Genomic DNA, 25115 nt, shown 5'->3' with positions numbered 1-25115 from the left:
TGGCCAAGGGCTTTACCCAAACCTATGGCATTGATTATCAGGAGATATTTGCCCCAGTGGCAAAGTTGAACAGCGTTCGGGTGTTACTATCATATGCTGTCAATCTTTGCTGGGATTTGCAGCAATTGGATGTGAAAAATGCATTCCTTCATGGAGAACTGGAGGAGGAAGTTTATATAGAGGTTCCTCTAGGGTTTGCTTGTGACAAGATTTATGGGAAGGTTTGCAGACTGAAGAGGGCATTATATGGGCTGAAACAATCTCCTCGAGCTTGGTTTGGCAGGTTCCATAAAGCAATGATCTCTGTAGGATACAAACAGAGCAATGCTGATTACACATTGTTCATCAAGCTGAATGGAGATAAGGTTACTCTTCTCATAGTCTATGTCGATGATATAGTGGTGACTGGCAATGATGCAGAGGAAGTCTCTCACCTAAAGACATGGGCCGAGAATTTGAGATCAAAGACCTAGGACAGCTCAAATATTTTCTTGGGATTGAAGTTGTCCGTTCTCCCAAAGGCATCTTTCTCTCCTAAAGGAAATATGTTCTAGACTTACTCTCAGAGACTGGTTTGTTAGGGTGACACCCCTCTAGAGGCTACTACTCATCTACTAGAGAAGGATGGTGATCCTGTTGATAAGGGCCGCTATCAAAGGTTGGTGGGAAAACTGATCTATCTCTCCCACACGAGACCAGACATTGCGTTTGTTGTTAGTTTAGTTAGTCAGTTCATGCATGATTCCTACTCCACTCATATGGCTGCTGTTCTTCGTATTCTCCACTACTTAAAGGCAGATCTAGGGAAAGGGATTCTCTTATCTCCACATGATCATCTCCGAATTGAGGTTTACACAGATGCTGACTGGGGTGGTAACCCAGACAGAAAATCCACTTCAGGCTATTGTACCTTTGTCAGAGGTAACCTTGTCACATGGCGAAGTAAAAAAGCAAAATGTGGTGGCTAGGTCCAGTGCTGAAGCAGAATTCCGTGCCATGGCCCAGGGCATATGTGAACTAATATGGCTTCAGAGTTTGCTCCAGGATATTGGTGGTTTTGTTCATCATCCAATGATGTTGTACTGTGACAACAAAGCGGCAATCAACATTGCTCACAATCCAGTGCAACATGATCGTACTAACCATGTGGAGATCGACGGACACTTCATCAAGGAAAAATTAGAAAGTGGGCTGATCTGTATACCCTTTGTGAAGTCAGGAGATCAACTTGCAAAGGTCTTCACCAAAGGGCTAAATGGAAAGCGGTTTCATCCTAGTTTAGTTAAGTTGGGCATGCATGATATATATGCACCGACTTGAGGGGGAGTGTTAAGTTATGTAACCTGATAAGGGTACTTGGGGCATTTTCCTTTGTTTGTGTCTTTATTTCTCTCCTTACCTATCATAGTAGGCTATAGAGGGTATACTTGTAATTCTGTTCCTATTGATGAAATCTATATAGAGGGCTGAGTAGAGGCACAACTCAATTAAACCATTCTACCATTTTTTCGGTTCAGCTAACAATTACATAAGGGTTCGACGTTTACTGCCCATCGAACTAAAACTCGCGAGATCTCAATGAAAATCTCGCTTTTTCATTTTCTCGAAATGAGATGAAGGTCGAAATGGAAAGTTACAATGTCTCAGCCTCGAGATCTCGATGGTTTTTGTCATCTTGGTGGGAAATCTTGGTATACAAACACCTATTTATGCAAACCTTGGTATACGAACACTTATTTATGCCAGAAACCAGGACAAACATTTATTTATGCCTAACATTACTTAAGATATTATTCATAAATAAACAAATACCCCCTATTTGAATCTAATAAAAATAGTTAAAAATCAAATTCCAGAAGGATAAAAAGTCAACCCCCCAATTCAAGAACAAAAACTGGATTTTCGGCGGTAGGTGCAATATTCAACTTTCTAATGCTGGGGTTTTTCTCAAATCTAAAAATTCCATAAATCTTAATATAGTAAAACATTGCTAAAAACCAAAAGTGCGGTAGAATATTCATTTGTTTTGAATTATGCATAAAAAATTAGTCTGTTTTTCTAGAGAGAATAGATAAATAGGATACTTTAGGATGTAACATTAGCTTTGTCCTATGAACTATAGCAGATCACTCTCTAGATTTTAAAGCTTAAAAACAGGTTAAAATCATATTAGCAACACTCCTTGTGGTCAAAGGTGTTGTGATAAGATTCTCAAAGAAATTGAAAAATTGGTTGTAATGTTCCTAAAAGAGTGTTGTAGTACACTAGAAACACTTTAAATGGGAATTATGGAAGAAAGATTTTTTTTGAAAAATAAGAAATATATTCGAAAGAAAAACCCCTAGAAAAAAGGGATATTGGAAAATTAAATAAAATTGCAATGATGACCGGACAGCTCCTACAACAGCTCCTACATGAGTACTATCTTGATATAGAGGATGATGTTTCACAGAGAATAAATATAGGATGGACAAAGTGGAGAGGTGCATCCGGAGTGTTGTGTGATCGACGTATTCCTTTAAAACTTAAAAGAAAATTTTATAGGATAGTCATATGATCGGCTATGATGTATGATGCATGATGCAGAATGTTGGGCAGTTAAGAAGCATCATATAGATAAACTCAGTCTAGCAGAGATGAGCATGTTGAGATGGATGTCTGGCTAAACTAGGAAGGATAAAGTAAGGAATGATCATATTAGATCTGATTTGGGAGTAGTTTTGATACATGATAAGCTACGAGAAAGTGGTTTGAGGCGGCATGGCCATGTTCAACGGAGGCTTTTGGATGCTCCAGTATAGAGGAGTGATTTGATTCAGATTTGTAGCAGATCAGAACACTAAAGCACCAAGACTGAGAGTGATAAGAGAAGAGAAGGTGGAGAAGTGATGGAGAGGAGGAAAGGGGACTGTATCGAACTAACTGCCCCCCCCCCCCTTCATTGTCTTATTTATAATCAGAGAACTAGATTACAAATGAGGACTCCTAATCATATTAGGATCCATAAACAGGAAATAGAAAGTAAACTAAATCTAGAACTAAACCTAGATGTAATCACAATAGAAATAGGAATGACTTAAAGAGGATTCTCGACTAGGATATTCTTATATCCTAATCGAGATTAACTCCAGCCCTAGTCACCCGATACACTTTAACACTCCCCCTCAAGCTGGAGCATACAGATCACCAAGACCCAGCTTGGAACAAATACTACGGAAAGCAGTACCAAACAGCGGTTTGGTAAACACATCACCCAGTTGATTGGTAGTGGAAACAAATGGTGTAGAATCAACTTCTTCATAACAGCGTCCTGAACAAAATGACAGTCAACTTCAATGTGCTTTGTCCTCTAATGAAACACTGGATTACTGGCAATATAAATGGTGGCTTGATTGTCACTAAACATCTGTGTAGGCTGAGTGACAGGAAACCTTATTTCCTGAAGTAACGATTTTACCCACATCAACTCAGCAGTAGGAATCAACACTTCGCTTCTTTGGCCTCTGTTTGTTCTGCAATCAACATGGCTTCTCTATGAAATTACCTTAAACACCCTAACTAAAGAAAAAAGAAGGGACGATGAAGAAACGAGATGCTCCGGTAGCCTGAGTTGCATCTCCGACGATGCCTCCCCCTCCTCCAGTAGCCCTGTCTGTCGTCCCCGTTTGCCCTGCAAACACTGATACCCTACCCACCGCAATTTCCCCCCCCCCTCACAGCTGTACCCCTCCTCTAAATACTTCACCAAACTATGACGCTCTATCCTCTGCTTCACCCACTGCAAAAACCATTAACCCTGCTTCAAATCCCCCTTCCTGGAGTTCTCTTTTATCCAGCAGTTTTTCCAACCCCATTGACAGGCACTCCCTCCATTTTGTCCCTCCCTCCATCGTCGACAACACCAAAATTGGCTTCTGTCCTACGGGCCTGCTCGATGTCGAAATCACCAAATGGCAAAGCTGTCTCGTTGGGCACTTCCTTGGCGCACGACCTCCTTTCCATGTTGTTAAAGCCTCCCTACTAAAGCAGTGGCGAGCTGTTGGGGCTGTATTCACTTATCTCCTCGCCAGTGGCATTTTCATATTTAGGTTCTCTGACGATGCCGACAGATCTCGTGCCTTGGAGGGCGGTCCTTGGTTGATTGGCAAGAAGCCGATATTCCTCCGACAATGGGACCATCGCTCTGCCCTCTGCAAGATCGATCTTAAGTCCATCCCCATCTAGGTCAACTTGCCAGGCCTCCCTCTCCACTACTAGTGCGCTTCAGGCCTCAGTATTGTGGGTTCAACAATCGGCAATCCTCTCTTCTCAGATGAGCGAACCAAGAAGATGGACCGACTCTCATTTGCACACATTTGCGTTAAAGTCTCTGCTGAAGTGCCCCCTCCGGAGTTCGTCACCATCCAGGAAGAAGACGGTTATGCTTTCACACAGCGAGTCTCATATGAATGGCTGCCACTTTATTGCTCTGTATGCAAATCCTTCGGCCATCCTTCGAAGCAGTGCCTGCCTCTCAGCACCCCAGCTCCGTCTCCATCGTCAACCGCTGCTGGCCCTCTCACTGAAACAGTAATAGTGGATCACTGCCAGCGTCTTCATGCTTCTACTGTCATCACTGCTCCCTCGCAACCAGTGTCGGAGATGAAAGAGTGTATGACTGAAGATGCTGAAGACTCGACTACAACCCCAACTGGAGGCGAGGATGTCGCCTTGTCTCTGACCTCGCTTCAAGCGCTTGCGAAGCCTGTCCTGCAGACCGAATCGTCTCTGCAACCTTCTTGTGGCCGGAAAAAGATTAGGAACCGTCGCTGGAGAAGATGCCCTGAATCTGACGAGGTTCCCAACCATGGTGTTGTTTCCGATGTCCACCAACCTCGCGATTCAACAGGGGTTGACCATAACAGGTTTGCCGTACTATTGTCCCTGGATCCCGACGCTGAAGGTGACGTTACAGCCTCGATTGCTCCTCCTGAGCTTTGCGAGTCCGGCTTGCAGCTTTCCCTTGCACCCCCTCTTTTGCCTTCGCCCAGCTCTCCTCCCTCTTTTGGCAACCCAAACAAGGCTTTTCCCACTGCCACCCACTGCCTTTCACCATTTCTCTCTAATCCCCCTGTCCCCTTTAAAGATCACCTTTCCACCAAGCCACCACCCCGTGACTACTTCCCTTTAGCCCCTCTTAACCTCCATATTCCACCGTTTGTCCCTACTAAAGAGAACACCCCTTTTGTCCCTTCTGGGCCGACCCACCAACCTGTCCCCTCAACCCACCAACCTCAAATCACTCACCCAGCCCATTCACCAGTACATCTAGCCCATTCTCCCTTGGACCCAGCCCATTCACCCGTACACCTAACTAAAGACCCTAGGCCGAAACATTTTAGTGTTGCACCTATTCCAAATCTTTTCAGATCCGAACCCGTGGTTGGATCCTCCCCTACTCGTGGTTTCCCAACCACTTTGATCCCTCCCCCCACTTCTTCTCCCTTGGTTTGTTTCCCCCCTCTGCGTGAATACCGCTTGAGGCCCCGCAGTGTCCCCCCGGATTCTCGGGTCAGTACCACCAATGGTTGGTTGCCCCCTCCCCACCTTTGCTCATGATCCCTTGGACCATTTGGAATGTCTGTGGCCTTAATGCCCCTGCTAAACAGGCTGAAATTCGTGCCCACATCAAATCCTCCAAATCCTCTCTTTGCTGCCTCCTTGAAACGAAGGTTCTCGAGTCCAACTCCTCAGGCATTGCTCATTCTATAGCCCCCTCCTGGTCCCTCCTTTCCAACTACACCCACTCTCCAAATGGCCGTATCTGGGTTCTCTGGGACCCCTCCAAATTCCACCTGCTGGTTTCCTCTGCCTCCCCACAATATCTCCACCTCAGCATCTCCGATCACCTTCATAGCCATCTTTTCTTTTTCACCTTCGTGTATGCTTTCAATAGGCCTCCGGATCGGCTCCTACTCTGGGACGACATCCATACCATCTCCCACTCCGTTGGTTTTGCCCCTTGGGGCATGGGAGGCGACTTCAATGTCGTTCGTTATAGCCATGAAAAGCTAGGTGGTTCCCTCATTGACCACCAAGCGGTTGATGCCTTCAATTCTTGTCTTGAGGATGTCGGTCTTAACGACCTCCGTTGGTCCGGTGCTAATTTTTCTTGGCACAATAAGCGCTCTGGCGCTGACAGAGTAGCTTGCAAGCTTGACCGTGTTCTCGTTAACGACTCTTGGCTCTCATCCCTTCCAGCTTCCCACGCTGTTTTTGACCTTCCAGGCCTCTCTTATCATTCCCCCATCTCCCTCTTTGTCCTTCCTTACCTCTCCTTTGGTCCAAAGCCCTTTAAGTTCTTCGACATGTGGTCTTCCCATGCTGATTTCCTTCCTCTGGTTCAGACTGCTTGGGATATCCCAGTTCAATCCTTCTCCTCCCCTCTCCTTGCCTTCTCAAAAAAGCTCAAAAATGTCAAATCTGCCCTCAAATCTTGGAACTCTTCCACCTTTGGAAATATTGCTTCTCGTGTCTCCTCCTGTCGTGACACCCTTTCCTCCATCCAGTACCGTCTTCAGTCTGATCCCCTTAACCCCTCTCTCGCTGAGGAGGATTCCTTTGCTGCCTCTGAGCTCGCCTCCTCTCTCTCTCTGAAGGAGAGCTTCTTGAAGCAAAAATCCCGGATAAAATGGCTTGAGCTTGGTGACTCCAACTCTGCTTTCTTTCACCGTTCCCTCAAAGCTAGATCCAACTCCAATTCCATTCTTTCCCTCACCTCCTCCGATGGCTTGGTTCTCTCCTCCGTCGATGCCATCAAATCAGAAGCTGTGTCCTACTTCACTGGTATCTTTTGCCCTCCCCCCCTCCTCCCATCCCATCATTCCTGAGGGCCTGATCAACGAATTCGTTCCTGCCAACCTCTTCAACTCCCTCTGTTCTATCCCCTCTGACTCTGAGATTGTCTCTGCTGTTCATTCCCATAAGTTCAGCAAAGCGCCCTGCCCTGATGGTTTTAGTATGGGATTTTTCTCCACTTGTTGGGACATCATAGGAACCGATCTTATCTGTGCCATCAAGAGCTTCTTCTTCAACCCCCATCAGATCCTTAACATCAACCACACCTTTCTTTGCCTCATCCCAAAATCCTCTGGTGCCTCCTCCATGGCTGACTTTAGACCCATCTCCCTTTGCAACCTTCTCTATAAGTTCATTGCCAAAATTCTTGCCAACCGCCTTTAACTTGTCATTAACTCCCTTGTCAGTCCCAGCCAGTCCGCCTTCATCTCTAGGAGAAGCATCTTGGACAACATCATCTTGTGTCAGGAAATTGTTCGAGGCTTTCACTGGAAATCCACTTCCCCTTCTGCCCTGTTGAAGATTGACATTCCCAAGGCCTTCGACTCCATTCGCTGGGACTTCATCACCCAAGTCCTTCTTAAGATGTCCTTTCCCCCCTCCTTTGTCAGATGGATCCACTTCTGCATTTCCACCCCTCGTTTCTCTGTTCTCCTCAACGGCAGCCCTGCGGGTTCTTCCCCTCCTCCACTGGCATCCGCCAGGGATGCCCCCTCTCCCCCTTCCTCTTCTGTCTTTCCCTGGAGGTCCTCTCTCGTAGTCTTCAGTCCAAAACGGACCTCCACCTCATCTCCCCCATCCCTAAGTGCAGACCCACCAACTTGACCCATCTTGCTTTTGCGGATGACCTAATGATCTTCTCCAAGGCTAGTCCCTCCTCCATCGAGCACATTATGTCCTCCCTTCACCTTTTTCAGGATCTCTCTGGTCTTCGCATTAACCTTCTCAAATCCCAACGTTACTAGGGTTTCTGACCTGACCAAAGCAGCCCTCTCCTCCATCACTTGCTTCCCCATTGCCACCTTACCTGTCCGTTACCTTGGCCAGCCCCTCATACCAGCCAGACTTACTGCCCATCACTGTAACCCCATCCTTGACCTTCTCCGCAAGAGACTTCAGCTTTGGTAAGCCAAGCTTTTATCCTATGCAGGTCGCCTCGAGCTCATCAGATTGGTTCTCCAGTCTTGCTATATCTATTGGAGTGGTGTTTTTGGCCTCCCCAAGGCCACTATCAAGGCTGCCGAGTCCATTATGCATGCTTTCCTTTGGAAAAGGGTGGACTCTGCCAGGTTCCTCCACCCCAAGAGTTGGTCCTCTATTTGTCTTCCCAGAGCCAAAGGAGGTCTGGGTCTCAGAAGGATTAAAGATGTCAATCTAGCTGGTTCCATCAAGTTGGTTTGGAAGCTTCTCTCCAACAAGTCTAGTATTTGGACTTCCTGGGTGTATGCGGGGCCTCTTCGTAGAGACTCTATTTGGAGTGTCAGCTCTAGCCCTGACTCTTCCTGGATTTGGCGCAGAATTCTTCAAGTGAGGCACATTGCCAAGGCTGCTATTTCTTGCAGGATAGATGGGCTGCAGACCTATCTTTGGCTTGACAATTGGCATCCTTCAGGTGTCCTGGCATCTATAGTCAGCCCCTGTGCCATCTATGATTCTGGCTTGGACAGACTCACCCGTGTAGCCTCCATCATCACCACTGGCTCTTGGTCCCCTCCCACCTCTCCCCCGCCCCTTGCCGACCTCTAGAGTTCCCTCCCCCCTATTCCCCCTAGGCATAGAGGCAGAGGGGACACCATCTTATGGCTTCCCTCCACCACGGGCACATTCAGCTCCCACTCCGCTTAGGATATGGTTAGATATAGAGGGACCCCCAGTCCTTGGCAAAAAGTGGTTTGGTACAAAGGCCACATCCCTAGGCAGAGCTTCACTGCTTGGCGAGCCCTAGCAAACTGTCTCCCAACTCAGGCCTTCCTCATCTACCGCCACATGCAAGTCTCTCCTAGATGCTGTCTTTGTTGGAATGGCCATGAGGATATAGATCATCTTTTCTTCACTTGCCCCTTTGCTGCCTCCATCTGGAATCGGGTTCTCCGCCATTGCTGGCCTGCTCGTAGAAGACCATTTCCGCTTTCTCGGGAATGGGTTTGGATTCATATGACTTTTGGTGGAAACTCGATTTGTGACACGGTTGGAAAGCTTGCCTTTTGTGCTACTATTTCCCACATTTGGATGGAGCAAAACCTTAGAAGATGGACGTCCAACTCCCGCTCTTTAGACAAGATTTGGAAGGCCATCTTCTTTGATGTTTCATCTAAAGCTAACTCCCTCCCCCTTACTAGTGTGATAGATACCCCAAGGAACAGACTTATTGTTGTCTCCTGGGGTCTCCCTTCCACTATTTTGCACCCTACTTAGCTTCCGGCTTCTTGGCCTTCGGGCTTGTATATCCCTTCCCCCCTTTTTCTTTGCAATTAAATTATTATTCATCCAAAAAAAAAACTCAGCAGTAGTATGTGCCATGGCTCGATACTCAACTTCAAAACTTGATCTAGCAACAATGGTCTGTTTCTTGCTTTTCCAAGTGACTAAGTTACCTCCCACAAAGGTGCAATAACCAGTCATGGAGCGCCTATAACTATCAGCACTAGCCTAATCAGCATCAGAACATCCAACTAAATTAATATTTCGATTAGGTCGATAAATGAGACCTTTGTTAGGAGCACCTTTGAGATACCGTAATACACGGCAAGCAACATCCCAATGAATCTTCTTTAGTGTTTGCATAAACTGACTAATAACTGTCTACACCCTAAATTTGTTCGGTCTAGAGATTGGGCCCAATAGCCCAGAAGGTGACCAGTTCGAGTTAAATAACAAGTTGGCCCAGGAAGAGCCGTCACGGCCACAAAGAGACTGGCCCAGGAAGTTTAGAGCAAACATGACTCCTATGGCGGTTACCCACAAGTTGGCAGTTGGAACTAGTGGTAGCATGATTAGGGAAGTAGACATGACAAGATAGAGAGCCGTCACTGACTGCGTTGAGGGAGACGTAGGGAGTTCAAATGCTATAAATAAGAGGCGAGAAGAAATAGAAAGGACCTTAAACTGATTATCCAAATCTCGCATTTAATTTTTATCTAGGAGTAGGAGTAACTTAGCGCAGTTTAGTAGAGTTCTTTTCCTTATTGCAAGGGTTGTTGATGTATTGTTCATCGTTCTCTACAACGATTTCAATAGAATACTCGGTTTTCAACCAAAGATTGAGTCATTCTGTTGCTTTCCCTGCCTTTGTGAGCATTTAAAAGTCCTTGGAGCAATCGAGGCAGAGATAGAACCCATCTGTTGCCTGAGGAAGGGTGGGGACGATCCCTACCTTTAGCATCTGAGTGGTTCTTGGTCAATAGACCAGAATTTCGTGGAAACAGTTTTGGCATACCCGGTGGGACACTCCCAATGAGCAGAGTGGTCACAAGATCAATGAATCGTAACAGAGGAAGCAGTGATGACCCCCTTGCGCCAGAAGATGGTGCCCAGCCAGAGAATATGCCAACGCTGGCCGCTCCTGAAGCAGGAAATGGTCTTGCTCAACAGTTTATGACAACAATGAAGGAGTAATCGTGTTCTTCAACAGAAGAGATGCGGCAATGTGCTGCCGCAATAACTCAGGCTTATAACGGGCAACAGGCCCTTTTCGAACAAATTTTGTCGGCAATGGTCACTCAGAACCAACCGCCACAATGGGGGCAGATGCACCTTGGTGCTTCCAGTTCAGCCGCAGGAGGAAGCTTAGCCGGCAAGGCAAGTGCTTCTAGCAGTGGGAGTGGGCTTGCGAGGGGCATAGTGATTCAGTATCCCTAGGCCGAATCTCCCAGAACCGGATTGGTCATACGTGGACCAGAACATTCCCTAAGGAGTACCGACTAAAGTATGCGAGAGGAATCCTGTGATGATGCCAGCGAACCAGGCTAATCAGGTGTTTCTTGATCCTGGGGAACTTGTTTAATACAGGAACAAATTAATCCTTTGTTCAGGCCGATTACCAGGCCGGTGTACAAGAAACCTTGACAAATTAATCCTTTGTTCAGGCCGATTACCAGGCCGGTGTACAAGGAACCTTACCCTGAACACTTGGACCTTATGGAATTCGGCAGGAACCAAAAAATCCCTGAGTTTGCGAAATTCTCAGGAGAGGATAACATGTCGACCATAGAACAGATCGCCAGTTTCACGGTCCAATGTGGAAACCTGGGAGCTAATGAAGTGATGAAGTTGAGGCTTTTCCCTAATTCCTTGACTGGGTCGGCCTTTTCTTGGTACATTAGTTTACCTGCCAACTCAATCCATAATTGGAGAGAGATGGAAGACCGTTTCCATGCCCAGTTTTATTAGACCGAACCCGCGGTCTCAGTGGCTGACTTAGCTAGAGTGTGCCAATTGCCTGATGAGTTGGTAGAAAAATTCGTAAACCGATTCAAGATAGCACAATATAAGTGCTCGATGACACTGCAGGAGAATGAGGATACAAAGATGGCCTTAGGCAGATTGCATTTTGAATTAAGAAAGTGATTCACCGGCCAGGAGACCTTAGTCAATTAGTAGCCTAAGCAACCAGCTATGAAATTCTCCTCAGAGAGGAAGAAGACCGAAAGGCTTCCTCTTTAGGGACCTTTTATAAGCCGCCAGTGCCGGCTATTATGGGATCAAGGGGCACTAAAACAGCCAACTTCATAGATTACGAAGGGGATGATGAAGAATATGAGATTAGCATTGCCAAAATCATTTCTGGCAAACCTTATGTGTTGCACCCCGGCCCGGTTCATAAGGGCCGAGTGTGACTAGATGTCTCTGGCATCCAACCAATCAACCAGGATCGCAAGTGCAGTATCACAATACAGAATTTAAACGCAGCGGAAGCAATTTAAATATAGAGATAAAGGCAGTAATAAAGAAGTCTAGGTAATAAAGCAGTTGTATTTATATAAGTGAAGTTGAGTTACAAGGGCAATCTCATACAGTAACTCAAAACCAAAAGACATATCTATAATAGACTTTGTATACAAAAGTGTTTATAACAAAAAGGGAGGAGACAGCCTAGTCTGTCAGGCAGTTCAATAGAAAGCGCAGTCGTCACACGAGACCAAAAGAGGAGTATCAACTCTATGAGCTGAAGGAGTGTCCTGAGCAGAAGAAACTCCTACAGAAACACCAGCAACAGCAGCAATATCATCTAAAAAACATGAGGATCCACAGGGGTGAGCTCCACTGAGCCTAGTAAGGAAAAACATGCAAGCATATACAGATAGTCCATAATGAATGATCTAAAATAAACATGGTCCTAACATGGATACTAGGTCTCATGAGGTATAAGTACTACTGTAATAGAATGATAGTCTCGGTCCCGGAAACGCATAACCAGACGTCGGTCACCCGAGCGAAACCATTCTACTACGGTGGAGACCCGGCAGCTCAGGTATCATACATTTGACGCTAACGGACCCCCAGTGACTAACCCTACTGTTTGTTCCCACACTTGTAATGTTCTTCGGAAATGGAACAGTGAATGGCATTCTGGAATCATCCCTCCGGACCTACCACGGGTTATCCAACACCTCTACCTTGTTGGTAAGAGACGTAATACTGGGCTATGTCAATCCTAACCATATGCAACCTAACATGATGGCATATGTATCAATAAGAGTAACAATAAGTTGACCAGTACATCATCATAAATCTTACAGTTCCAAGTACAGTATCAAGTACAATGCAATATGCAAATGCATCCTAATTCACATGCATCTAATGCAAAGAAGTAAAAGCTAACAAACTACATGATCTGAGTTGTATTGATGATGCATGGTATGACATACTTAACAAATAACAATTAAGTCCACAAACACACCAAATTAAGTTCAAATTTTCCTTACCTGAGATAACTGATTAGTCTAGCCCGATAGAATTCCAATACTCCAGATAATCCACATAAAGACAGGATTATATAGTCCTAAATAGCCACAAAACATCACAAATTAGACATAGGAAGAGTCCTAGGTCAAAATCCAAGCATCAAGGTTTAAAATAGGGTTAAAATCATGGACCAGAGTCATAGCCAAAACCCTACGGTCGACCGGTTGCTGGCCTGGAACTCCATCCGGTCCAAAAGTCAGAATTGGGGTTTTTCTTTGTAGTCCATGGATCTTGACATGCAAGCATCCAATTTCATGGTTTAGACCTTATTTAAAGTGCGTTAGTAGAATTGAGGTAATTAAATTCAAATTCACAATTCAATTTGGGGATTTGGTTAATTTTACCTAACTTACCATTCTAGGGTTTAATATATCATTAGATTCATTTATAGGTGAAGGGTAAGAAGTAATATTCAGGTCATTTCTCAACCTGAATCATATTTGGTCTAAATTCAAGGATAAAATAGAGGGTTTGGTTAATTTAACCTAATCTATGGTTTGGGGGCTGAATTGGGTTTAAGACCTAATTGAAGATAAGAGAATTGAGAGGAAGAAGAAGAGTACAGCAGGGTATTCATTGCCTACCTAATACAGCTGATGGTATTGAAGATGGCAGCCTTGATTATAAGCTCCAAGGTCTCTCTAATGCTAGTCTTCAATTCTAAGATCAAATCTCCAAGGTAAGTCTTCCTTTCCCTTCTTCTTCTCTTTTCTCCTTCCTTCCTCTTCTTTCTCCAAGGTTCTAAGTTGAATCGATTTGTCATAGTTTTTGATAATGAATGAATAGTAAACTAAGTTCTGTATTTATATTAGATGCTAACTAAGGTATGTTTGCCTTAGTCCATCATAGAATTAGTTTTTAAGAAGTATTTTTCCAAATCTGATTTTTATATAAATTAGTTATTTAATTAACTATAATTAATCATTAGAGTGATGTCATGTGAAATCAGGGGGAATCCAACTGGGGTAAACTACAGGAATCTGGATTCTACACTGGAGACATGGGTCCCACAGACAACAGTTACCATTCTGCCCCTATATACTAATTAATCAATATTATATATATATATACATAAGGATAGTTTATAACTTATAATTGGATTAGGAAATGGAGAGATTCTACATACACTCGAGCCAGTAGATCTGACACAATTAGCTCTGGTGCAAGGTACCAGCAGGATTCTCAGACTCAAGAATAGCAAGCTGTGATGACTCCCTGGAATCCTCCATAGGTGAGTCGAGGAGTTGATCTGCATCTTCTACTGATGCAGCCCACAGCATCGAAGCAACCATAGACATTGAACTGGAACTTGAAATCACACAAGTTCCAAAAGTTCAAATTTACAGTAGTTTTCACATTATGTATGCAAGGCATTGACCCCAATGGCTGAGCAATCAGCGAGTGTGCCAGCTAAGTCGTTACGGGATAGGGACGCAAGGAATAAGTATTCCTATGACACAACCAAGGCTGAACTAATTTTTGATCATCTGCTCAGAGATAAGCAAATCAAACCATCCGAAGGGCATCGCATCCCCTCAGCAGAAGAGATCAAAGATAAACGTTATTGTAAGTGGCATAATTCTTACACCCATCATACTAATAGTTGTGTTGTGTTGTGCGTATCTCTACAGAGGGTGATCAATGACGGCCGTTTGAAATTTCCTGACAAAGGGAAGGCCGTGATGACTGTAGATAAAGACCCTTTCCCGTTGGTCAATAAGGTCGACGTTGATCCATTTGAGTTGCGGTTACTGAAGAGGGGAGAGCCGCTGGTTACCCTCAAGCATTTGCAGCAGCATTCTGAAGGAAAGGTGACGTTGGATGAGACGTCGTCAGAACCTAGCCAGCGATTTTTGGGGAATGTGTGTCCCCACTGCAAGAAACTTTACGTAAGTCAGCAGTCACAAGAGGGAGCGAAGACCGAGACGAAGAACGTTCAATGTGCGAAAGATCCCCAGAGCCAAAGAGCGCGGGGAAGAAATCCCATGATTCTGAGAGCTGGGAGAATACATATTGGCAGTCCTGAAAGTTGGATCGGTCACGAGACCGAGGAAGAAGGTATTCAGGACGAGTATCCCCAAGAGAGCCAGAACGATATGGCTTATGTTACGAGGCCAGAGAAGACAGGCATTCCTATGATCCTGCGAGAGGGAGGACTGGAGAGCTGCAGCAAGGCCATCGGTCAAGGACTGTATGGCAAGGCCTTCGGTCTTTACCTCAGGCTGATTGAGATCGGTCATTGTTGCCCCTGAAGTGGATTTAGTCAGAGGACTTCCTGAATCATCAGGGCAGCAGGACCGGCGCCGGATGGTTCAACCTAGGTCTGTTGAACGCAGAGAGAAATTTTGGAATATAGCCCGTTATCCTAAGTTCCCATTTGATTGGGGCGGGGCAACCATGACAAAGACATAGAAGAGGAGATGGTAGAGGCAGTAGGCTGCCGCCCGTCGTTAAAGAGAAGAGCAGGCCCAACAGAAAGGAAAGGGCATAGCCAAAGAAGAAATGGAGAAAGCGCAAGCGGCCCCCAAACGGGCTGTAAGCAAAGGCATTGTTTTGAGAGAAAGTTGTGATAAGGAAAGCACCAATCGCAAAGAAGTTGGGTCCGAGACAAGTTTTGAGGTCGAACAGAAACTTACCCCCAAGACAACTCCTGAGAAAGTAATATCATCAGCATCTTCGTCATTAAAAGGGACGTCGAATTACTCCCAACAGTAGTATACCGATGATACTGAGTTCAACCAATATGTGCAAATGCTTATTGGTTTAGTCCTGGTAAGTATGCCAAGCTCCCCAGTTAATATGGTATTTGTGCTCCCATCGATGTTTCAAGCTGTACCATAGGAGGCTTGTGAGTTAGATGCAGGAGTAGAGGAAGAGCCAAATGATCCAGAAATAATGGGGACCGGGTAGGAAACCGAAAATCTAGTGGAGGATATTCGGTCGATTGACCTGCACAGGTATGAGCAAGGCACAATGACGAAAAATCGATTAGAGGCCATATTCGAGCGGCCGACATGGGAGATGGTTCAACACATCAAGCCACTGTATATCCAGGCCCGCATGGATGGGAAACCGGTATCAAGATTCTTGATTGATAATGGAGCCGCTGTCAACATTCTGCCAGCACGTATGCTGAAATGTTTGGGTAAAGAGGTCAAGGGTGTCTGCTGGCTTACAACCCAACATTCCTGTATCTGTTAAGAGGTCAAGGGTGTATTTCCGTTGAGAGAGGAAAATCCCTTGAGCTGAATGAGCCAAGGTTCGAGAACTCGCGAGATCTCGCCGAGTTTCTCGGTTTTGGGCAATACCGAGTCGAGTTACTAGTTGGTTCCTAGGAGTGCAATTTCTCGGCGAGATCTCGAAGCTCAAAAACAAGATATTTTCAATGCAAAAAAACCAATATCTCGGCGATATCTCGGTTGGGCCCAAAAGTGCTATTTACTTGTATTCAGCCCAATTTTCACCCAAAAACCCATTTCCAACATAAGAGAGAGCAGGGACAGAACTCGATAGGCTCTAAACCAAGGGGAAAAACACCTCTCCTTCAAATTTCTTCTTCTTTCTTTCGATTGTTGGCTGGAATGCACTGTTTGGAGTTAGATTGAAGTGCCAAAGTGAAGGTTCAAGTGCCAATTTGGAGCATCATCACCTATTTGCAAGATTTCAAAGGTGTTTTCTATTTCTTCCCCAAATCTATTTTTTCCAAAATTTTTTTTTGTAATCCTTGTTAGATTCATGTGATTTTAATATATGTTGAACATCTTTGCCCGATCTATCACTTGATGAAGTTGGATTTTTTTTTTCAGTTAATAAATTATTTATTATAATTTCTGGAAAAATAAATGATTTATTTGAAAAAAGAAAATGAAAAAAATAGAATGAATAGTGATTGTTTGAAAATGATTTTGATATATGTTAAACTAATTGGGATGCTCTACAGCCCCATGGATTAATTTTTTATTTTCACCCATTAAAAAAATTATTTTATTTTTCAGATTTAATAAATATATTATAAAAGTTAAAAAAATATATATAATATTAAGGAAAAATACTTATTGCTTATGGAAAATTATGTACAACATATGTACATAATATTCAACTTCAAATGGTGGCAAATTCATTATTACATTATATTTTTCTTATACTTTAAGGTATAAATAGTTTTAAAAAAAAATCAAAATATTATTTTTAATTAACAAATAAATACTAGGGTTGGGGGATAAATAAGAGATAGTTATTTCATAGTTCTAGTAGCTTGACATTACGTTTAAGAGTTATGAATAGCATACTTTAAGTCTTGAATACCTTACTTTAAGTGATCCATGGTTATTAATACATGCTTTTTTATGTAACAGTGTAAAACATAAGACATTTTGTATAAAATGTTTGATATAGCATGGCAACATGGAGTTCCCATGTCCGCAGACAAAAAGAAGTCCAAATGCAATTATTGTGGGAAGTTGCTATCTGGAGGAGCCATCAGGTTAAAGCAACACTTGTTTGGTACAGGCAAGGATGTTTCATCATGCCCAAATGTTCCTATCCAAGTGAAAGTGGCAATGGCACAACATTTGAAAGGAGGAAGATTAAAAAAATCTGAGAGGGAAAGAATGCAACAAGAGTTTAATGAGGCAATACTAGAGAGGGTTGGTGTAGAGGTCTGTGGCGGAGATGATACTGACATTGGGCCTCCACCTGGTGAGTTTCAATCAAAGGCTGAATGGAGAATTTACCAGCAGACTTTGGCTGAGAGTAGACAAAGTTTTCATTTTGATAATATAAGAGCATATGAGCAAGTAAGAGGAGCTGGTGGATTTGGCTCAGCTGCACCAGTGTAAGAAGATGAGAGGAGGAGAAGCACTGGGACAAGAAATATACCACGACCCCAAACCCGACCACGAGTACAAGGTCCAGAACCCATTTTTGAGCAGGATCCCACCACTTTTAGGCAACAAGATGCCTACCAGCAAACCATCCCACAAGTATTTGGTGGTAAACAAGAGGAAGCATGAAAAGCCTTCAGCAAGTTCATGCTTTTTCATGGCATTTCAGCCAATGTAGCACAAGGAACATACTATAATGTATTCCTTGATGATGCAGGGAGGGCTGGTGCAGGATGGAAGGGACCTTCACCATTTGAATTATACAATGTATATTTGCCTCAGGAGGTAGAGGAGCTAAAAGAATACATTGATGGTTTGAAGCCAATGTGGGAGACATATAGGGTTACTCTTTTGGCTGATGGTTGGATTGGACCTACTAGGCTATCCATCATAAATTTCATGGTGAGTTGTAATGGAAAGACTATATTCTTGAAGTCTATCGATGCATCAAAGCATATAAAGGATGCATCATACTTGTATAAGGAGTTGAAGTAAGTGGTGGAGGAGGCAGGACCAAGGAACGTTATCCAAATTGTGACGGATAACGGTTCCAACTATAAAAAGGCTGGAGAGAAGTTGATGAATAAGAAGAGTAAGAGGATCCGGCTCTTTTGGACCCCATGTGCAGCCCATTCTATTGATTTAATGCTGAAGGACATGGGGAAAAAGACTTTGGTGGCAGGTGTGGTAAATAGGGCAAGACAAGTGACAACTTTTGTGTACAACCATTCTTATGCTTTAGCCTTGATGAGGGAGAAATGCAATGGAGATTTAGTGAGGCCTGGTGTCACTCGATTTGCCACCAATTACATTGCATTGAAAAGCTTTCAGAGTAAGGCGATAGGTCTAAGGTGTATGTTTGCAAGTCATGAATGGTTTGGTTGGCAAGGTTCTAAGTCAGAAGAAGCAAAGGTAGCATAACAGACCATTGCAAATGATGGATTTTGGAAGGACTTGGGAAAGTGGTTGGCATATTAGAGCCAGTGGTGGCGATCGAGGATGGTTGATACAGAGAAGAAGCCTACTTTGGGCCACATTTATGCTGCCATCTAAAAAATGAAGGAAATGGTTAGAGCTGCTATACCTCGAAGTGCAAAGTCCTACACTAACATCATTGATGAGCGGTGGGAGAAGCACTTGAGTCATCCATTGCATAAGGTCAGGTGAGTTCAACATACTTTATACTTTAAATGTTATAACTTTTTTACATTTACATATTCAAAACCCTAAAGGCATTAAAGCCATTAAGTCACTAACAAATCATATTTGTGGTGTTTACTTTACCAAAGATACTATTTGAATCCAAAGTATCACTACTCCCATGATCTTGGGCTAGACATAGAATTGTTAGAGGCGTTCAAGCTGTTACTCGTGTTGGAGCCCCATCCAAAGACATAAGTCGTGCAATGATGAGGTGAGAGTATGGGACTTTGGCACTTTGGTTGTTAGTTTATGAATGTAATTACTAAATAGGAAATACTAATGCCTCAAATTGAAAATAGATCAAATACTTGAGAGGGCCTCGGAAGTTTCGGTCGACTAGTCAGGGAGGGTAGACAAAAGTCGGACTGGTAGGTGGCATGATATTACATTTATGAATTATAATTTTATCTCTTTAGATTGTACATAGTCTTACTATTCTATATTTGTAATGCAGCCGACTGGTGGGTGCTTTATGGTACAAGTTCACTCAACCTGAGGAAGGTAGCAGTGAGAGTGCTCTCACAAACTTGTTCATCCTCCGGATGTGAGCGCAACTGGAGTACATTCTCATTGATACATTCAAAGAGGCGGAATAGGTTGGGTAGCGAACCCTGGAGCAGCAGGTATCTCGCACTACAATATGAGATTAAGGATGAGGCACATACGTGAAGGAATTGAGGCCAATGATAAAGAACCCATTGAACTGTCCAACATTTTTCAAGAGGACTCTGATGACGATGAGGATCCCCTATTCTAGTGGGTGAGGGATCGTGGTACACCTGATATGGATCAGCCTGGGGGTAGGCCCGACCCCACCATTGCGTCTGTAACCGGCACTGATGTTGATGAATATATGTCGACGCAAGAGGGGCGTGCACATGCAGAGTCACCGAAACCTTTTGAGCCTGCTGTAGGAAGTCTTGCTGATGATGATGATGGTGGTGGTGATGACACTGGTGATGCTAGTGATGGTGATGGTGATGGTGATGGTGATGGTAATGCTGGTGGTGGTGGTGGTGGTGGTGAAGCTGCTGCTGCTAGTGGCATGTGGAGTGGCGGTTATTATGATGATCGTCATGAGGGGATGCGCGAGCAGTACGAGCAAGAAGTTGGAACGCAGGAGGACCCTATGCGTTTCACCGGTGAGTCTCAGTTTACGCATGCCACTCAAGATCAAGACCATGGTGGCCACCTTAAAACATACAACAGAAAGAAGGGTCGCAAACACTCACATCAGTCATATGCTCAGGAGGAGGACAACAGCAGTATGAACACCATGCTTACAAGTTTCGGAAGCATGAGCATAGATACTACTAGTGAGCATCAGTCATGGCAATCATCTCAGCATCATCATGGTTATGACTATGGCCAGCAGAGCACCGGTTCTGATTGTAGTGCCTATGGTCAGTATGGGCCGTCAGCAGTTGAGTATGACAGTCAAAGCTCTGCGTTAGGTGTTGGGTACACATTCCTAGTCCCAAACCAGCCATACATGCCTCAAACTCAATATGACAGTAGCAGTGGATCTTACACCTCATACCAACAGCTTCCCATGTACCCTAAGATAGGGAAATTGGTATATGTTGATCAGAAGACTTATATGGAAACTGTGTCACACTATTTGCAACACTATAGCAATTCCATGTCATGGGAATTCTATGTGGATCGATATGGGGATGAATTTCTTGTTCAATCTCATTTTATATAACAAATTAAGTGAACATTGATGTAATGTACATTTTATTTCAATGTTTTGATTGATGTGTACTAATTAGAATGTTTTGATTGCTAATTTGATATGTTTTACTAAATTATATGTAGATTAGGTTGTTTTAGTACGACTCGTCGCCTACCAACCTATGGTCCAAAGTGAAACTCATATTTAGACTTGTTTTTTTGGCAAATCTAGGCATGTCATTGTGTTTAAATGGCCTGAAATATACTGGATACCAAGTTTCAGACCCAAAATATGTGTACAACCCACCGAGTTGGGGGTCTGAGTCCAAAAAAAAAAAATTGCAGCAACTCGGTTTCTGGCCTGGCCGAGATGCCACCGAGACCCGAGTTCTCGAGCCTTGGAATGAGCCACTTCTATACCAAGGAAGTATCTCAATATTCCTAGGTCTTTAATTTCAAAGTCTGTTCCCAGAAAATTCTTTAGATGGTATATTTCATGAATGCTGCTCCCAGTAACACGATGTCGTCCACGTAGACAATCAAGATTGTAATATGGCTGTCCTTCTTCTTAATAAAATTGTGATCTGCATTACTTTGTTTATAACACCAATGGACACCATGGCCTTGTGAAATCAGCCAAACCAGGCCCTGGGAGACTGTTTCAATCCATATAGAAGCCTTGAATCAAATATCCATTCATTACTTGAGCGCAAATCACCAACGGCTACCAAACGGATGTTTTTCGGCATGTGAGGAATTTTCCTCCACAACTCCATCAACAGCAGAAGAATTATTGGTAGATTCATTCTTTTGCTTATTTTGAAGTTTTGGACAAATTCCACTTAATGTGCCCCCTTCTTGTGACAATAATAACATTCAATATCGTGATTAGATCTGAATTGGCTCATTTTCAAAACCCTTATCTTCACTTTTTCATCTCCATTATTCCTAGACACTTTTGTTTTTCTCAACTCCTGAGAGTTTGATGAAGATTTAACATCTTCTATACTGATGGTATCTTTTCCGTTGAGCATTATAGTAACAAAATGTTCATACAAAGGGAGTGAAGAACACAATAAAATAAGGGCTTGGTCCTCATCTTCAATTCTAACATCGATATTCCTAATATCCATAATGATTCTATTGAATCATCAATATGCTCCTTAATGGGCATGCCTTCATCTGAAGGGTGTAGTGACTCTATTTCAAGTACAACCTATTGTGGGAAGACTTCATACTGTACAGGCTTTTGAGCTTCAACCATTGTGAGTTTCTTCCTCTACGGCTTCACACAACACCTCATTGGCTAGACTTAGGTGAATCTCATTGTGTACCTTTCATTAATCTTTTCTTTGTATTTGCAGGCTTATTTTCCTTTCCCTTAAGTGCCTTCTGTAATTCCAGTTGAACCAATAGATTGCGGATCTTAATGTGCCATAAACTGAAACTGATTTTACCATCAAATTCCTCGATTTCGTATTTCATCGATATCTTTGAAACTCTAACCAAAACTCTGATAAACTCTGGTTAGTTTGTTATGACAGGATCGATAGTTGGAGTTATGAGATGAAGAGAAAATGAGTAGCTACTCTCTAAATACCCTAAGTCCAATTACACCCAAATAAATACTCTCACTACTCTCTTTACAAAATGTCTCTCTAATTTCTGCTCACAGAAATAACCAAACGAGAGGGCAAGAGTTTGTACTCTCTCTAAACTGTACTCTCCCTCCCTTTATATAAGAGGTGCTAGGAGGTGTCCACTTGCCGTCAAAGTTGACTTCTGGTATCTCATATTTTCCACTTTTCCATGGCTGTGCCATACCTCCTTGTACCTGTTTCCATATGAATTAATTTCTGCGCTACTTTTACACTGTATCGTCTTTGTCTTGTCGCCTCCACGTGGTTCCATGAGGTGTTTTTTTTCGGTCGGCAGGGCACAAATAGCCAAAAAACACAGGCACAGCATAAATGCAACTATGAATGTCAACCGGACGTGTCACAAAATTCAAACACGAAGCCACACTATAAATGTAACCATGAATGTCAACTAAGCGTGTCACCTACTTAAAAAACGAAGCCCATGAAATTCCAGAGGAAATGTTAATATTGGTGGGTGACTGTCCACACATGGTGAGACCTACCAACATATTTCAACCATGTAAAAGGTTTGTCAATGTGTGTGTTTGTGTTTTTGTTTTTTTTTTTTTTTGCAATTCTTTGTGGTAAAACATATTCTCCACTTTAGGTTGTAATGCTTTCTTCTATCAGTAAAAATATCATGTAACCCCCAACATTTTAACCCTAAAAATGAAATTTTCCTAATTTGTATCCCTAGATTATTTGAGTGTGCCATCTGTTATCTTAGAGCAATTTACGGGCAAGATTAACTGTAAGCAGGGGATCATATTATGATATTAAATACTAATGCACACTTGCATTCTTTTTTGGGCAGAGTACTTGGGAAAAGGATTCTGTCCAGCCGTGGCGGGAGCTGGAGTGTCCAGTCCCGCTAAACAACGGCAAAAACAGGGGTGGGGTGGTCATTTCACAGGTGGGCTCCACATGTGAAATGACCACCCCCACTGTTTTTGGGGTGGTTTCTGAGCGCTGGACCGTCCAGCTCCCGCCACGGCTGGACAGGAGCCAGGTCCAAATACTTGATTTCTTTACTTAAGAAATGATTGGCTAAGTTTAAATTTTTATTGCTCTAATGTGTCAGGACAACAGTTAAGTTGGGCTATTGCAACCATTGGGTTGCGGGTTCGAAACATGGAAACAACCTCTCCGCAAGGTGGGGGTAAGGCTGCGTACATTTGCCCCTCCCAGACCCTGCAATAGCGGGAGCCTCTTGCACTGGGATGCTCTGTTTTTTTCCCCCCCTAATGTATCAGGACACTTCAATTTCTTTTCTGTTTTAGTTATTTTATCATAAGTTAATTTGGTAACACAGTGTGTTGGTTTTACCACGGATGTTAAAGTTAAATGGTAACTGTGAATATATAAATACAGCATAGATGATCCCTAATCTCTATATGCTTTCTTTCTTTGGGATCCCTGCTCACAAACAATGCCTGAACATGTATTGATGAAATGTCCATTCATCCTATTTAAAATTTTCTGAATTTACAGTGTCTTCTAATTTTGAGCCACTTTTGTAACATATATTTTTTTTATATTATTACTATCCAGGTGTTGATTGAGGCGGTAGAAAATCATATGCCCCAAGTAATTGTCATTGATGAAATTGGTACGAAACTTGAAGCAATAGCTGCAAGCACGATTGCACAGCGTGGGATACAGTTAGTTGCCACTGCTCATGGAGTAACAATAGAGAATCTAATTGTGAATCCTTCTTTGGAGATGCTCGTAGGAGGGGTACAGGTAAAACAAATATAACAACTTTGATGCATGTATATAATCTTTCAACTGCAGATAGGAACACTTATGAAATTGATATGTTTGTAGATTATTACAATTTTCATGTTTCATTATTAAATGAATTTCAGATGTTAAAAATGGACTTCTTAAAGCTTTGTAAACCTAGATGTACAATTTATATTGGGGGGGGGGGGGAATTCAGCAATATGCTGTTGTTGAAACTGAATTTGAACACAAGTTTTTAAGAGTTATTCTACAGATGATATGACACAAAATTTATACAACAGTGAATAAGATTATTCTTGGCCAAATATGAATTGGAAAAAGAATACACATATTACTGTCTTGCATGCCAATTCCTGCAATTTGTTGACGATATTGTGACTGGAGGGAGGATAAAATTTCTTATTTTTATCATTCCATGGCCTAAAGTAGCACATGGAAGGAAATAAATGGGCTTTGATGGACAGCTTTACATTGTCTTTTTAAAATTTTTTTCCCTGACTGTTTTGACCAAGCTGCTGAAATATTTGCCGGTTCCAAAATGCACTAGTTATTTTCTAACATTTCGAGTATAATGGGTTGTAGTGCAATTTTCCTTCCTGTAACTCTGATAAATATTTTATGGGAAGCAGTTTTACGTCCGGGATTGTGGCATATGCCAGCACTCCCATGTGTCTGTCTCTCTCCTCAAAACAAGGGGGCAGAGGTATCTTTTCAAATGGGGAGGAGAGAGATAGACTCAAGGGAGTGCTGGCGTAGGCCACACTCCCGGACAGAGTTCTTTTTCCCATACTTTATAAATACTAGTTCATGTATATTATATCCAAGGTACTAAAACTCGAACTCGACCTTGGGAAAAACCAAGATCTCAGTCGAGTTAGTGAAATTTTTTTTTTTTCAACTCGAAACCCGGTTTCGGTGGGTTTTAGACCTAGTTTGGGTCTGAAACTTGATACTCAGCCTATTTTAGGCCATTTAAACATAATGACACTATCAGATTTTGCAAAAACAAAGCCCAAATAGGAGTTTCACTTAGTGGGAAACCAGGACAGACACAGGACAAACACTTATTTAAGCCTAATATCATTGAAGTAAATGCTTTTGTACTTATATTTCATTTACTTAAGATATTATTCATAAATAAGCAAATATCCCCTATTTGAATCCA

The 25115-nt window shown here is 43.0% G+C and overlaps 1 protein-coding gene across 2 annotated transcripts in view; it reads left to right on the top strand.

Annotated features, from left to right (window-relative positions):
• Positions 1–25115, top strand: part of LOC122639879 (protein SEEDLING PLASTID DEVELOPMENT 1-like) — a 51086-nt gene that overhangs the window by 16539 nt on the left and 9432 nt on the right. For both annotated transcript variants that reach the window (XM_043832897.1, XM_043832896.1), the window contains exon 4: positions 23756–23947. In XM_043832897.1, coding sequence (XP_043688832.1) covers positions 23756–23947 — 192 coding nt within the window. The remainder of the gene's footprint in view (positions 1–23755; positions 23948–25115) is intronic.

The sequence above is a fragment of the Telopea speciosissima genome, chromosome 9 (assembly GCF_018873765.1).
Source record: "Telopea speciosissima isolate NSW1024214 ecotype Mountain lineage chromosome 9, Tspe_v1, whole genome shotgun sequence".
NCBI classification, from domain to species: domain Eukaryota; kingdom Viridiplantae; phylum Streptophyta; class Magnoliopsida; order Proteales; family Proteaceae; genus Telopea; species Telopea speciosissima.
This window is presented reverse-complemented; position numbering and strand designations above follow the sequence as displayed.